The sequence below is a fragment of the Tamandua tetradactyla genome, chromosome 3 (genome assembly GCF_023851605.1).
Source record: "Tamandua tetradactyla isolate mTamTet1 chromosome 3, mTamTet1.pri, whole genome shotgun sequence".
Taxonomy (NCBI): domain Eukaryota; kingdom Metazoa; phylum Chordata; class Mammalia; order Pilosa; family Myrmecophagidae; genus Tamandua; species Tamandua tetradactyla.
This window is the reverse complement of record NC_135329.1, coordinates 19769767-19787174: the sequence shown is the minus strand read 5'-3', so window position 1 is coordinate 19787174 and position 17408 is coordinate 19769767. Positions and strand designations below refer to the sequence as shown.

Here is a 17408-nt window from a genome sequence, read left to right as displayed (position 1 = left end):
TAATATCACTATAGTACATTATTAACTTGTTATGTCAGGGGGAAATTGGGAGAGAGAATCTTAATTTATTCCTTAAAGTACAGTTTCTCTGAACAATAGAAAATGTGCCCAGAAATACATACCAATCTAAAATTCAGTCACTAAGAGTGCCATCTACTATACATAAATCTTGACCCTTACTTGACAAACTGGGTGAATTTTCTTACAAAGGAGATGGGACATTTTCCTAAAAAGTCTCACTGTTGAAACTTTCAGGTGAACTTTCTGATGAAAATTTTATCCTCTTCCTTCTTACTGCTGCATAATTTGTTAATTTGAAGTATATCTTTTAAACTTTTATTTCATAACTTTTTTTCTTTGTATTTATTCGTTTGTTTAATAACCCTTTACATATGGAAAAACATTTCTTAGCTTTTCTGTGCACAAAAAACAGGCTACGGGCTCTGGGCTGAATTTGACCCATGGAAGCAAGATTTGCTAACCTCTGTTCTATAGAGTTACATTAAGAAGAAAATTATGTAACAATAGTTAGCATTTATTAAGTGCTTAAACTGTCCTAGTAATTCTGTAGCACATTGGAAATTAATCACATTTAATTCTTTATCTATCTACTAAATCTGCACTAGTTTTTTTCCTATTTCATAACTTTTTAATAATCTACCCAGCACAGCAAAAATATGGATTCTTTATTCACTCTTCTCTGTTTTCATTAGAAAAATCAATGGGTTTCTTTTATTCATGGAAAGAGACACAGAGTATGTCACAATTGTACTTCTTGATCCAAACATCCTCATGGCTCCTCCCAGGCCTCAGCTTCCTGATTTGTAAAGTGAGAAAGTTACAGCAGAAAACCTCCTCCAGGCTCTGACATTTTATAAACAGTCTATAAGATCAAACGCCGTCTAGATGTCACCTTCAGCTGCTCTCAGAAATGTGCAGAACAAAATGGCTCAAAAAATGAGAACGAAAACATTTAAGATACCTCCACTGAAATTGGTCAGCAAAGAGTGGATACTGCTCGAATCCCGTTCACTGGCATTCAGCTGATTTGTACACTGATATTCATTTTTGTTCCATTCATGACAATTCTAAACTATAATCTTAGAATATCTGATTCTAATCAAATACTGTAAGCAAATGCTTAGGGAAAAACCTTACAACTTCTTAGCTGTAACCCTGTTTTATTTTTTAAACTTAACTTCCAAACTGAACTCCCATTTTCCTCACGACCTACAGCGCCACCTTTTTAGAGGCTATGTCCTCTGCACCCCGGCTTTCACCAGATGCAGAAAATGGGCTCCTGTGACTTCACAAAAAGTCTGCTCTGTTTAATGGCTTTACCACAATTTGAGCTAAGTTCACAAAGTGGCCACAAATTTAAACAAATAAGATCAGATTCTAGCTTTAGCATATTCCATTCTCTTCCAAGAACTATTTGGAGGCAGAGGAAGAAAAGAAGTGGTGTTGAATCATACCTGAGAGACTGATCCAGAGTCATTCCTGTAAAATCAAAAAACTTCAGATATTCTTCTGCAACTAGTTTGCTAAATTCATTGCTATAAGAAAACAGAATAGACTTGGTTATTAAGATTAAAGCTATTAACATACTCACACACACACACACACACACACACAGAGGATAAACTCAGACACCCGCCTTGAGTCAGAACGTACTTCTTGCCCAGGTGCCTGGCAACATCTGATCTTTTGAATCGGTCTAGGTGATAAAGGCGCTTGGCCAACCTTTTGGCTGCTTCCACGTTGCTGTTGGTACCGTTACTAAGACTTTCTGAGGTCTCCTTTCCCAGAATTTCATTGCTCCCCATTTCAGAAGGAGTCTCTAGCAGCGTCTTTTTCACTCCAGCATTGCTGTTAAAATTGATAAGGAGGAAAAATACAAGTTTTTTCTCATATGGCAAAAAAGAGAAATATCTGTTGAAACTATGGTATTGTGGAGCCAACAAAATGAAAACTACTTTAAATATCATTTTAAGCTTGGTCAACTAATAAAAATACTTTCACTTGCTATATTTCAAATTCTTCAAGATAAAAAGAAGTGATCTAGGTACATACTTAAAGATCCTAGTTCTCATATTTTTGGTCTGAGATCAGGACTCTTTTACATTTTTAACAAGAACTGGAAATCCCAAAGAGCTTCTCTTAAGTTTCCTCTCTCAACAGCCTCTGTATTAGGAGTTAAAACTGAAAAATTTTAGATATTAATTCACTTATATAAACCCATTTCATGTAATCTAAATGTTTATTAAAAATTATTATTTTCCAAAACAACTTATTTAATGAAACAAATGACAGCTATTTACAATTTTTTAATTTCTTCAATACAAAACAAATTCTCATATTCACTTCTACATTTACTATGTAACAAAATACATTGTTTGGATTGAAAGATATTAAGAAAATCAGCCTCACCCAGAAGAAAAATATTTAATATCCTTACAAGATAATTTTGGATATTCTTTTATATAGTAACAAAATTCAAGTGGTAGTTTCTTAAAGGTTAGTTGCATCATAGAATATGAAATCTTACCAATGTTTTATACTCTTACATTTAAATCTGTCTTGCACTTTAAAAGCATCTTTTACTTATGCATGATTTTGTAGCATCATACATTAGTCATTTGAAAAGTACTGGTTGACATATTTCACTATGCAATATAAAAAAAAATCACTCATTAATATCATCACCAATACCATCAGGAAAGTCTGGGAAACTAAAATCTATGGTGGGAGATACAAGTTTTCCAAACCTCTAGTTTATTGAAAGCTCAAATTTTATCAACAATATTTACAGTTTGTATTAAAGCATTAGGCTCATGCTATTTTTTAAGAAAATGTCTGCCAAATAATCAAGTCTGAATAATCACAGTCTGTCTGTCAAACCTTCTCCCAAATAAAAATGGTTTTCCATGACAAAAGCAGCTAGCTTAGCTCACAACTCAAATAAACACATGGGTACTTTTCCTAGAAACAGCCATCATTCCTTCAGTACGAAAGCTTTATGCACACTTCCCATTTCATCACACAGGAAGTTAAAAACATGACAAAAGCCATGTACCAAAAATGAGTACCGTTTTAAGTAGGGCTGTCCAATTTCTATTTTGCCACCTATTTCACATTTATATAACTTATGATTTCTGGTTTCCCACTGATCTTCCAAATAACTGGAGGCCTTGCAGCTTCATTATTGCCCAGAATGCAGCTCAGGCCACTGCACCACTAGCTGGTACACCACGAAGTCCAGAGGGGCTACAGGGCTACAGAGTCAGCTACTCTCCACCCACCATCAGACCCGAAGGAGTGAGCTGTTATCTAGCAGCTGATCTCCAACGACACTTTACCAGCCAACACTCTGCATGCTCTCCTTGAAAGGGAGGTACAAGGGTAGGGCAAAGGGAGATTATCCTAGATTGTTTTTTAGATTCAACCACATGAAAACTCTGTTCACCATACATATCGATTCACACATTCCCAGATGAGACCACAGAAGAAGCCAACAGTACAAAGTGGCGGTCTACCAAACCCAGCTGGCTTATTTTATTGCAACTAATAATACCGAATTTTTAAAAGAAGTCCGAGTCAAATACTAAACTACAGTCAACAAAAGGACAATAGGCATAAACTGGTACTGACCTGAGGAAACCAAGATGTATGACAGCCCTCATAAGCCACCTTAAACGATTTTCCAAGAGAAACACCCACCCGTTAAAATAAATCACTTTGTAATGATGAAATCTTCATGCTAATGCATTTAAATATTTTTATCATCCTAAGCCTTCCTTTAGAGTTTGCATTATTGAAAGTTTTACAAAACTTGCCCCATCAGAAATCTGATCTCTTACAACAAGCAAAATATAAGTAAACTCATAGAAGAAATATTTTTCAAAGAGCAACTCAGTTACTTTCTCATCTTAGGGTAGAAATATAAAATCTTTACCCTAAGAAGTATGTTATTTACAATCAAGTAATTTTTATAATTAAAAATTTAAAAAAACCCTGGAGTTGGGTTCCCACATTCTCTTTGACGCTCCATGTAATAACTATCATATAGAAAAATACAAATGTGAAAGACAGGATTTTCTTCCCCAATTCATGGAATGTATTTAATTACTATACATAAACAATGCAATTATATTACATAAATAGAACTGCAATGATCTTGTCAAATATCAGAGATTTGTCTTCAAGTTAAATTTCAACAATCAAAATGATTCCTGTCTCTCGTGTCTCAAAGGCCTCTGCCACTTCTGTACACTATCTTACCCAGCGTAGCCTATTTCAGCGAGTTCTCCTCACTGCATGCATGATTTTTCCCTTTATCTTCTTGAGAAAAATAAAAATAAAAAAGAAATCTTCAGTAAAGGGAGAGAACACAAAATAAAGTGAAGACAGAGAAATGCTTCCATTCCCAGATGGCTCCATTCTACCCAATTTCACAACTTAGATTCCTTGAATAAAAACAGGGATTGCTCTCCCTTCCAGGTGGAGTGCCAGGCAGTGTGACAAACTCACCAGCACCAACACAGATGGCAGGAAGAACCCATGGTGGAGGCTGGGGCACGCCTGGGCCATTCTTCCTCTTGTGAATTCCTTCCTTCAGCGCACGCCTCCTCACCCCTCAACCCAAGGGGATTCATCGACTCTGGCTTCCAGGGAAATGGCTCCCCGTGAGGTCATTTTATTATGACCTCACGTTCTCTGCAGAATGTTTATTGTTGAGGCTTCTGCAGTGTTTCTACAGCCCCAATAAGAACAGGCACCAGAACACAGGGGCCACTGTATGACGAGGGCATACAGAACAATGGCAGCCTGGCCTGGCTCACACGTGTTAAAGCAGACGGGATGATGCCCAACAGTGGGGGTAACACCCCACGTTGTTCCCAGTAACACACAAGACATTGTCCACCTAGACTGCCAAGCATTAGGCTGTCTACAACTTCAGCGATTTCGCTTTTCCCTTCTTTGCTGGAGTTCAATATTTTCCCAACTTTTTACCAAATAACTTTCCAATATTGTAAAGTACAATCCCTACCAGTCACTTAAATATAGAAAAGACTTTTCAAAAACTTTTCTGTGTTCTGTAAAATGCTTTATGGAACTTCTACCTCACACCTCCAATAGATGTGTTAACACTTGATTATCAAAAGAAAAGATCAGAGCGGTGTGACAGTGGCTCAGGGACAGAATTCTCGCCTGCCATGCCAGAGACCTGGGTTCAATTCCCAGGGCCTGCCCATGCAAAAAAGAAAAGAAAAGAAAGGCTCAGAACATTGAGTTCAATCACCAGATTTTTCATATTAGGATTGCCAGATGTATCAGAAAGTAATTACAGGATGCCAAATTAAATTTAATTTTCAGATAATTTTAGTATAAATATGTCCCCATCTTTTCTCTGTATTTTCACCCTTCTGTCTCAACCTACATCTACTACCACAGATATGAACACATGCCTACATTATAAAATTTGTACACAGGATAAAAATCCATATTTTATGGCAAGTCAAAAAACCCTTTACAATCTAACTCCAATTGCTCTCCTAGACTTATCTCTACCACTCACTCACGCTCAGGGTACACAGACGCATTAGCTGTGCTCCCATCCATTTTCCACATCATTGTTCACTTTGCCACTCTAATCACCCCCTGCCCATACCGTGTAGCAACTACTGATTCTACAGAACCCAAATGAAATAAGATTTTCTAAGAATCATACTCCAAACTCTCTTCTGCGTTCTCAGAGTACTTGATACACACACAGACACAGTTTTATTATAGCACTACATTTAAAAATCCCATTTCTCTCATTAGTAGTGATTTAAATTCCATCTTGTATCTACATTACCAGAGAGAGTTGAAGATACTCAATAGTCACATATTGAAAGAATGCAAGCACCTAGCAATCATCTGTATCCACTCCTTCCACTAAGTTTCTAATTCATTATTACTAACCCTGGACAGTATAAGACAGACATGCACAGAGGGTAGCAGATATTTTATTTCACATTCCCTTTGGATATACCTCTTTAATTACATAAAGCTAGTTTAAAAAATAAACTAGGGTAACATATCAAAGTATTTTTCCCTGCATTTACAAAGTATATACCCTGGGAATTATACATAGAAAACAACATACAGCCACCTATTTCAATTCTACACATGCTAGGCAAAGGTAAGTTGGAAGAATCCTCCAAAATGGGGAGAAACTATTCTAACTACAAGGAGAAAAAAAGAGTCAAAAACCAGAGGTAGCTATGGCTCCCCCGATTTCTCTCTCTCTCTTTTTTTTTTTACATGGGCAGGCTCCAGGAATCGAACCCGGGTCCTCTAGCATGGCAGGCAAGCATTCTTGCCTGCTAAGCCACCGTGGCCCTCCCCCTGACTTCTTTACCATTTGTTTCAGTTTGCTGAAGCTGCTGAAATGTAATATACCAGAAAAGGGTTGGCTTTTTACCACGGGGATTTATTAGTTTACAGATTTACAGTTCTAAGGCCATGAAAATGTCCCAATAAAGGCATCAGCAGGACGATACCTTCTCCAAAGAAAGGCTCATGGCATCTGGGGTTCCTCTGTCACAGGGGAGGGCACATGGCTGCCATGTGCTGGTCCTTCTCTCCCGGCTTTCTCCCTGAATGCTATTTTCAAGCTGCTCTGTCCTTCATCGTCTCATAAAGGACTCAAGTAAAGGATTAAGACCCACCTTGAATTGGGTGGGTCACATTTCAAGTGAAACAACCTAATCAAAAGGTCCTACCCACAACAGGTCTGCCCCCAAAGGGCTGGGTTAAAAGAACATGGCCTTTCCTGGGGTACATAACAGCTTCAAATTATCACACTGTTCTTCAGGCTAAAAAGAGACCTGGAACCAAATCAGAGACTCATGAAAACAAGTAGAAATCCACTGCTTCCATTGTCTGAATGAAACACGTCATAAGATACACTCAAAACCCTGAAGCATAAAGTGCCTCTGATTAAGGGAAGGAAATTTTGCTGGCCATTATTGCCTATGACATTTATCTCCCAGGCAGTCAAGACATAGTATACAATCTACCTCGAGGGAAATATAAAAGAAATTACTAAGGACAGCTATAAGACCTGGTACCATTCACCTAATAACATCTAAACATTGATTATACACCTATGTGCCAGCCATTGGGCTAAGTGCTTCATAGGGACTGTCTCATTTAATCCTCAATAATCTAATGAAGCAGATAGTGGTATACCCATTTTATAGATGGGGAAACTGGGGCACGGGGCTAGGACATGACCAGTGGGACACTGGTACCTGAGTACTTCATATGCCTGAATACTCTTCACTTTGCTACTCTGCTAGTCATCTTCTGTTAAATGTTTTCACCAATTCAATCAGTAGTTCCTCAGCATATGCCAGGCAATGTTTCAAGTGTTTGAGGATACTTCAGTAAAAAAATAAATAAATAGATAGACAGACAGATAATAAATAAAAAATAAAGAACCTTACCCCAGGAGAACTAAAATAAACCAGCATGCTAAGTAAGTAAACTGCATAGAAGTGACAGAAGGAGAAAAGACTAGGGGTTGGGTTCAAGGACCCCATTAGTATAAGGTGTCCACAGGATATGCAGACCTAAGATGATTGGTAGCCACAACAACCATCTGCTGCTTGTGAGAATTCAGTAGGGGCACAGTGGCTAACCCCACCTGGTGAGACGCCCCGAAACGTGCCAGCAGTGCATTCATTTGAATACAATTTCATTACAGCAAGAGAATTAGGTCTCCTTTCATTTGCCAAGCAGATTCAGTGTACAGTGCTCAGCTTGCCAGTTAGTGACGCTATTCATTTAGAAGATGCTAGAAGTGAGTGTCTACTGAAGTGCTCCAGACAAGGTGCAAACACTGGCTCCAGTGGTCAGCAGTTGGGGGATCTTGGGTAAGATTATTCTGTGAGTCTCAGTTCCTCAGTTATATACAGGGTAGACAGTACCAAATTCAAGAAGGCGTTTTGAAGATGTCGTGAGAAGGCCCACGTAAGAAGCTCAGTCCTGTATCCGGCATATAACAAACGTGCTCCGGGCCATCCACAGAACCATTCTCAGGTCCACTACTACCACCATCACTATTAATATCACGTCCCTATTCTGACAATCACATGAGATAATACATCTGGCAGCATTTTATCAACTGTAAACTACTATACAAATATTAGCACGCAATAGGAATATTTGGCTTTTGTGAAGATTATTTCCTTCAATAGATCCATTTTCAATATTTATACAGAATATATTTCTCTAAAGGGACTTTGTCTTACTTAAATGATTTAAGGATATTTTAATGGTTCAGAGGCCAAAATCCTGTCTTTAGCAATAAAAAATTAATACATGTCATCTAGAGGTTCTGTCCTATCTGATACTTTTTTAAACGGCACTCATTTTACTCATCCGGCGCTCGGTATCCAGAAGAGGGCGCCAACGTGCAAGGCAGCAGTGCAGAAACTAATCAAACCCGCCAAGCGAACGAAATTGAACCTAACCCTGAGGCATTTGTTTCCAATCAATAACTGGAATTTTCAACCTTCTCGGAATTCACACCCCTCTGGGGGCACAATCCAGATGATGTGGGGTTTCACTTTTTCCTGCTTAAGTTTCCAAATAGCTACATAAAAGCTTATATGCTAAATTATATAGCATTATATGCTAAATCTTAATTATCTGTTTTTTCTGACCTTTTGGTATGTTTTTATCCATGTGATTATCTGACACTACAAAGTGATCAGTTTTCTATTAATACAGTTATACTACTATTTGAGCGAAAGTTCTGACTATAAATACTGGTTTTAAAGTACCATAGGCTGCCTCTTCCTGCCCCAATGGAAAACAATGCTTACTTCTGAATAAAAAGAAGCAGTGAATTACTTTTAATCAGATATTTGTACCATCTTCTAATCATTCATACAAATGGATGCCCCAAACAGTCTCAGAATCATTTATATTCTGGGGTGGTGCAATGGTGACTCAGTGGCAGAGTTCTCACATGCCATGCCAGAGACCCGGGTTCAATTCCCGGAACCTGCCCATACCAAAAAACAAAAACAAAAAAAAAGTCATTTATACTCTGATTTTGGGATGCAAACTAATACTTTCTATGGAGATAATTTCGTTCCACATAACTCCCAGGTTGAATTGGTATCAATATATATTCACTGGATGATGAACATCTGAAGGTGAACAGCAAAAAGAGTACACAGAGAAGGTGGTCCAGGATTGGGTGGTAACTTACAGTTATTCCACAAAATACATGATCCTTAAGAGTTAGAAGATGGACACTAATTCAAGTTATTTTCTTGTTTTGTTTTAATATGCTCAATCCCTGCCAAAGGTGTCAATTGAGAACCATTTGCTTTTTAAATGCAATTTGCTTGAAGATAACCACCATTCAGGATAAACAAGTAAAAGGTAACTTAAACACCAGCATCCCATCCCTCACTACACATTACAGCCAAAGTATACCGGTAGACAGGAAGTCAGCTTGAGCAAATACGTGCTCACACATCAAGGAATGGCATTGACCCAGAGAACAGCACATCAGGGGCTAAATTCTGCTCCCATGTATTGTTCTGTTTTTTCTTCTAACTTAAGAAGTTTTACAAATACTTTCTGTGGTTATGTATTGTCCAATTGCTAAAATCTAAGTTCTTACTGCCATTTCCTCCAATTCTAACAAACACCCTAGGTAGTTCTCGCTGAGCTTTGCTGTGCTACCTGATAGTGCCCTCACGCCCGCACACTTGCTCTGCACACCCCTCTCGGGCAGCCACGTGGCCTACAAGGCTGTACCCGCTCACCTGGTAAATAACTTCAGCATGCTACACCCTCCATTCAGCAACTACTACAACAGCCTGTCAACAAACCCTCTCTATTATTCAGTTTTCCCTAAGTGCTTCTTACTGCAAATGCACGGAAAGCACTCTGTGTGATAGGACTGAGGGGTTCTTGGATTTGCTTAGGCCATTGCATATGCAATTTTAAGGAGTGAGGGAGGGCAGGGAAAGAAAAGAAGAGCAAGGGAAGAGGGACAGAGAGAGACACAGAGAAAGAGAAAGAGACAGAGACACAGACACACAGAGAAATGTGCACACACAGAGACACAGACACACAGAGAAACGCGCACACACAGACACACACAGAGACGGAGAGAGTGAGCCAGAGAGCCAGCATGATAGTCCTGGAAGAGGAGGAAGAAAGGAAAGCAGTTCATTAGTGGGTCTATAAGTAAAGGTGCCATATTGAAGGTGAACATAATTGAAAGGGGTCATACAGAGCCATGTATTCCACCAATTAACACTACAAATATACATAAATATAAATAAGTCCTTGCAAAAACTACTTCAAAAGGTATGAATCTTGTACAAAGAGTAAATTAATAGAGGGGTATACAGGGAAAACTACTATTGCATGCTATGGTCTATATTTAACAGGAAAACATCAACAGTACCACAACAATACCAGGGATAAATAATTGGGGGAGAAGGACAAGCATTAAGGGGAGGTCTGGATTTTCTATTTGGTGAGGGTGTGTTTATTGGTTATCTTTCTCTAGGGAGCAATGAAAACTGTCTAAAAATGAGAGTGCTGATGACTGTACAATTAAGTGAGGATAATGTGAGACATGTATTGTTGACTTTGGACACTACCCTTGATGCCCAATAGATGGAGGTGGCTAAGGGATACATTGACTGAGAAGCAGAAAGGCGAATCATGGTATATGCACATGGTGGAATAGTGTGTGTTTACAGAAAAGAACGAAGTAGTAAGGCATGCAACGAAGTGAATGAACCTAGGGGACATAATGTGATACAAAATCAGCCACAAACAAAACAACAAATATTGTATGATTTCTTTTAGAAAATTATTTAAAAAAAAAAAATGAAGCCTAGATTGTAATCTCTTATAGCAGTCACATTTATGGAGCTGTAACTTCTTTCTAGATTGAGATGTTGTGCTGTATGTATAAAACCTGGTATTCTCCTGAACTATGGGTACCTATGTGCCACCTAAGACTCAGAGGAAGAGTTCTGCAGCTCTCAAATTCAGCACCACCACATGCAACAACCACTGAAGAAACCAAAAAAGAGATCAAGCTTCAACTAGAGATAAGAACGAAGCTATCAGGTCAGGACTAAAGTAAATACAAATACCAGGGTAAGGATGACACTGTCTATATTTTAGAACTTTTCCTACCATATGAGACCAAAGGAAGAAATGTTCATTTTGTCTTAAACCTAAATTTTCTGTAGCACATAGTCTAACTCAACCTGTCTGGATAGCTCATTTAAACAACCCAAACACATGGAGCCCAAAATAGGAATGAGGGCTTGTAATCTGTACAGATTAATGTTATACCTCCAGGAGTATGTTGGGCGGATAATTAAAAAGTACTGGCAAAGCCTGTTGAGGGATGGGAGAAAAAAACAGAAACTCTTAATACCGTCTGGGGAAACCCAATCCTGTCTCAAACATTAGGGACTCCCAAGTCAATAGGCCAATCCCTTGACCTTGAGGCTTGCTCCTGTAAAACCTATTTCTGTAGCAGAGAAACTAAGCCTACCTATAGTTATACCTAAGAGTTACTTCTAGGAGACCTCTTTTGTTGCTCAGATATCATGCTCTCTCTCTAAGCCCAATTCTGCAAGTAAAATCATTACCTTCCTCCCTATGTGAGAATATCACATCCAGGGGTAAGCTTCCTGGCAATGTAAGATATGACTCCAAGGGATGAGCCTCACCCCTGGCACTGTGGGATCAACAAGGCCTTCCTGACCAAAAGGAGGAAAATAAATGTAACAAAATAAAATATCAGTGACTAAGAGAGTTCAAATAGAGTTAAGAGGCTATTCTGAAGCTACTCTTAGGCAAGCTTCAGCTCTATATTGCTAATTACACAGCTTGCCAAACGCCAACCAACATCATTCCTGTTAACACTAAAGAATGCTAAGGCTTTATCTGAGATTCTACAAAAGTTTCCCACACTAAGATTTCTTTCCAGAAACCTACAATCTCTAGATGAGTTCCTAGGTCAGATAAATCCTGAAATCCAGAGGGGCCAGCCTCTCCAAGAACATTAACTAGTTCCATCCCTCATCCCATTATATTGACAGCCCTTTACAACACAGAAGTTAGAATGGGCATAGCCCAAATATTGGGAGAGGGATCAAAGCAGGAGGAGTTATAATAGAGAAGACAGGATTTAACAAATGAGTATGACGGCTGAATCATTATATGATGTTTCTTTTAGTCTCCAGTGTCTCAGAGCAGCTAGAAGGAAAAACCTAAAATTGTGGAACTATAACCCATACCAAACTCTGAAATCTGTTCTGTAACTTCTTGCTATAATATACTTCGAAATTGATTGTTTTGTATATGTTATATTTCACATTAAAAAAAAGTTAAAAGAAAAAAAATACAGGATATCCAGGTGGATATGAATTTCAGACAAACACTTAGTATAAAGTATATCCCTGCAATAAGTGAGACATACTTATACCAAAAACATATTTATTTATTGTTTGTATTAAATTCAAATTTAATTAAGCATCCTATAATATTCATTGGGCAATACTAATGACAAGTGAACTGTAATTCAATTACGATATTGGCAAGTTAGATATTTTTTATGCTGGGGAAGCACTGATGTAGAGGAAACAGGAGTTTTGAAACAAAAGAGTAGACTTTATACAGGATGTGGATATGGATGTTCATATATATATATATGGGGAAAAATAGTGGGAAAGGTGAAAGATACAAGTTAATATTAGCATCCAGATGCTTTTCCAGGATTGTTGAACATCTTTTAAGAATAATTTTCTTAAGGAGTGCACGGGTGATTCAGTGGCAGAATGCTCAACCTTCCATGCACAAGACCTGGGTTCAATTTCTGGACCATGTCCCCTCAAAATAATAATAATAATTTTCTTCAAGTTGGATAAAAAAAAAAATAGTTTTAATTAAAAAAAAAATATATATATATATATATATATCCCAGGTCATCCAGAGACAGATCAAATGGGCCATCCTCACCCAGAGCACTACGGGAATAGAAGGACTTTTTCACTCCTTACTGCCCATTATGAATGAGTCAGAATATCCACACATATTTTTTGTCTTAACATTTTATAAATATTTCTAGAATAAGTACAGCATCACATATACCATGTGTCAATATTAACTCAATCTCCTTAATACTGTAAGACAGGCACTATCATTCCCATTTTATAAAAAAAGGAAACTGGAGCATAGAGAGGTTAAGTAACTTCACCATGGTCACACAGCAAGTAAATGACAAAATTGGGATTAACTCTCAAGCCAGGCAGTTACCAATACACTGCATGGCCTTTCTTCTATGTTATATTATGATATTATATTTTAAGTACAACATTGGTACATAGGAACAAATATGTCTACTTTTTAAGGGTCACCATGTGGCTAAATGTGCTCAGTACAGCTTCATAACTGTGTATAAACAAATTTGCACAAACCATCACACCAATTACTTAGTAAAGGACCTACTATGTGCCAACCGCCCTTCTAGGTGCAAAGGGCACAGCAACGAACAGAAAGCCCTGTGCTCACGTGCTGATTATCTGTCAAGAGCCAGACACTAGCTTCCATTCAGAGATCCCAGTAAAGGCCTTGGAGATAGACACCACTAGCTGATAAGGGACTAAGGAAGGCTGGGGCTGCTATTTTATTCACAGCACTGAGAAAGTGCCCTCTGAACAGAGAACTGAAAGGGAAAGAGGGATTTGGCCTTGCAGGTAGCTTCAGGAAGAGCTTTCCTAATAAATACAAAACTGGACATATACCAGGGGGAGAGACAGACTGCTGTGGCTGGAGAGGAGTGAGCAGGGTAAGAGATGGGGTTAAAGAGATTACAGGATCTGAATTCCTTTATATTTCCAAAGCAGTCAGTCACTCAGAAGTCCCAGAAATAACTGCCAGTTCTGAAGCATCTATTTTGAGAAAAGGTACAAAAATTTGAGAGGGTTTTTAGTATCCTATATACCTTAGGCACATATTAGCTTCCAAAGTTAGTGGCTGTTTTCAGTTCCTACCCTACCTTGCACATAACTTATTTTTCTCCATGATTCTCAGCATCCCCTAAATTCCCATATTCCAGCAACCATCTGATTCACCCTGCAGCAGGAGAACCCACTGCATATTCTTTCCATCATTGTCTATGACTTTGTGAAGACTAATTTATTTTAATGGATCACACCTCTATTACAGGGCCGAGGACAATGGCTGGCACATAACAGGTGCTAAATAAGTGTCCTAAATCAAACGGCAAGAAACAGAAGTCAAGTAACCAAGCTCCTTTCCCTGCCACATACAGTAACTGTATGTGCTCAACATGCCAATAAATTTGAGTGGGAGATGCCAGGAAATATTTTGGACGCTTCCTCTCATGAACCATATTAAAAAGCTGGACAGGGCAGTGCAACAGTGGCTCAGAAGAGTTCTCACCTACCATGTCAGAGACCCGGGATTGATTCCCGGAGCTACCCATGCAAAAAAAAAAAAAAAAAGAGCTGGACATCTCAGCTGCCTATATTCATCTCAGAGTTATTATTTTTTTTTTTTACTCATTTGTCCATAATCTGGTTAAAAGGACCATCAGACACAAGGTTTTCACAATCACTGTAAAAGTTCTATCTTTATACAATCATCTTCAAGAATCAAGGCTACTGGAACACAGCTCAACAGTTTCAGGTACTTCCCTCCAGAAACTCTAAAACACCATAAACTAAAAAGGGATATCTATGTAATGCATAAGAATAACCTCCAGGATAACCTCTTGACTCTGTTTGCAATTTCTTAGTCACTGACACTTTATTTCGTCTCATTTCTCTCTTTCCCCTTCTGGTCAAGAAGGCTTTCTCAATCTCATGATCCTGGGACCTGGATCATCCTGGGATTTCTGCTCCACGTTGCAAGGGAAAGGCACATCCATGGGAGTCATGTTCCACATGGGGGGGGGGGGGGGCAGTTCCTTCCTATCCTTAGCAACTTACACTTTAAAATAGTTACCACATTCAGGGTAGCTGTTTATCATCTTAGTTTGCCCTTTTGACACTACCACCTCCTAAAAAATATAAAATAAAATAAAACTACGTGCAGTGGGAGGGGAGCGAGCCTTGTGTTCCCTTAACATTAATTAGATGTTATCTTCTAACTCTGTCCTAAAATATTGTGGTATTTTAAAATTTAAATGTTGGGATTCTAGAAGTAAAATGTTCAGTGCTGTAAGCTGGGACAGATTTACTGGACACAAGATAGGACAAACTATTCTACAAGTAAGCTGAGAATTAAAGGGAACCAGTTGACAACAAATTCACTCAGTACCCCTTCCCCAAAACAAACAAACAAAATAGTAGGCTTTGAAGTCAAATGGGAAGAAAAGAAACCACATTTTCTGACTTTCTAAGATGTGGAAGGGCCTTTTGAATGCCCATCATTTAAGACAATAGGGACAGCCTTCTAGTACAGTTTCTTCAAGCAAATTTTTAAAATGCATCCCTCTATCTTCAAGAAGACATCCCTTCTATAGATGTTTTAGAAAATAGCGTGCCTCTGAGCTGGGACAGAACTCAGGATGTGTGTCAACCTTTTCCATGATAGGCCTCTAGGTAGCCCAAAGAAATGATGGATTAATTAGAGCACTAATCTACCTTCAGACCACACAGCCTTAAAGAAAGTAAACTCCAGAGACTCCTAGCAACAGGTCACCAACAACTCAGAGTTCACATGAAAATCACTGAGGCCTGAAGAACTGAGCCTCCTGACTTCAAATCCAACATTTTTCCTTTGACAATACAAAGTCTACTTTCCCAAAGGATACAATGAGTCTCAGCAACTGTTTTGATATACTTCTCGATTCAGAAAGGATCTGGTCAAGGGAAAGAATCATCATCTTCAGTAACCCAGGAAACTGGGAAACTGGTAAAGGAGGAGGTAAAGCCAGAGGCAGAGGAAACTGCCCTGAAAGGAATGCTTCAGAACCAGATCATAAGCCTCCCTTATAAAAGAATAGCCAGAGATGCTACTGAATAGAAACATAAAAGCCAGCAGCCCCAATCCCACTTTTTTTTGCCACTGAACATCTCCAAAGACAGTAAGCAAATGAGGTCACTGCATTTGGCAAAACTATACAAATATATATTGCATTTCATTAATTTCAAGAACAACAACAACAAAAAAGCAGACCAGATGGCTTCACAGGTGAATTCTACCAATCACTATAAGAGAAATTAATACCAATCTTGCTCAAGCGCAAGAGGGAAAAAACTGAAGAGGGAATACTAATCTAATTTATTCTATGAGACCAAAATCAAACTAATACCAAAGCCAGATAAAGAAAATTACAAGAAAAAAAACAGAAAACCAATTTTTCTAATAAATATAGATGCAAAAGTCTTCAACAAAATATTTGCAAATAGAGTCCAACAGCACATTAAAAGAATTATACAATATGACCAAGTGGGTTTTATCCCAGGTACACAAAAGTGGTTCAATACAAGAAAATCAATTAATAAGCCATATTAACAAATTGAAGAAAAACCACATGATCATTAGGATTAACAAGGAAAAGGCATTTGGCAAAATCCGGCATTTTGTCTTGATAAACACTTCAAAAGATAAGAATAGAAGGGAATTTCTTCAACATGATAAAGGGCATATATAAAATCCCACAATTAACACCGTGCTCAATGGTGAAAGACTGAAAGCTTTCCCTATAAGATCAGGAACAAGACAAAGATTCCCACTATCACCACTGTTATTCAACATTGTGCTAAAACTTCAAGCTAGAGGAGTTAGGCATGAAAAAGAAATAAAAGGCATCCAAATGGGAAAAAAAAAGTAAAACTTTCAATATTTACAGAAGACATGATCCTTTCTATATAAAGTCCCAAAAGATCTACTAAAAGCTCTTAGAACCAATAAATGAGTTCATTAAAGTGGTGGGATATAAGAGCAACATGCAAAAATCAGTTTTTCAATACACTAGCAATAAGCAATCTGAGGAGGAAATTTTTAAAATTCCATTTATAACAGCAACTAAAAAAAAATCAACTTTCTAGGAATAAATTTAACTAAGGATATAAAGAACTTGCATTCGGAAAACTATAAAACACTGCTAAAAGAAATCAAAGGCAACCTAAATAAATGGAAGGGTATTTCATGTTTATGGATTGGAAGACTAAATATCATTAGTAAACTACCTAAATTGATTTACAAATTCAATACAATTCTAATCAAAACTGCAACAGCCTACTTTGCAAAGATGGAAAAGCCAATTATAAAATTATAAAATTTATTTGGAAGTGTAAAGGGCCCCAAATAGTTAAAAGCCAAGTTGG

General features: G+C 38.0%; 1 protein-coding gene across 13 annotated transcripts in view; it reads right to left on the bottom strand.

Annotated features, from left to right (window-relative positions):
- Nucleotides 1-17408, bottom strand: part of PSD3 (pleckstrin and Sec7 domain containing 3) — a 661802-nt gene that overhangs the window by 233417 nt on the left and 410977 nt on the right. For 11 of the 13 annotated variants that reach the window (XR_013172375.1, XM_077152669.1, XM_077152668.1 and 8 more), the window contains 2 exons: nt 1675-1869; nt 1476-1556 (listed from right to left, as the gene is read on the bottom strand). Coding sequence is in view for 12 of the 13 variants with exons in the window: in XM_077152669.1 (XP_077008784.1) it covers nt 1476-1556; nt 1675-1869 (276 nt within the window). In the remaining variant the exon portion in view is untranslated. Of the gene's footprint in view, nt 1-1475; nt 1557-1657; nt 1870-4530; nt 5022-17408 lie in introns of those variants that run through there. The other 2 variants (XM_077152673.1, XM_077152679.1) reach the window with 2 other exon arrangements.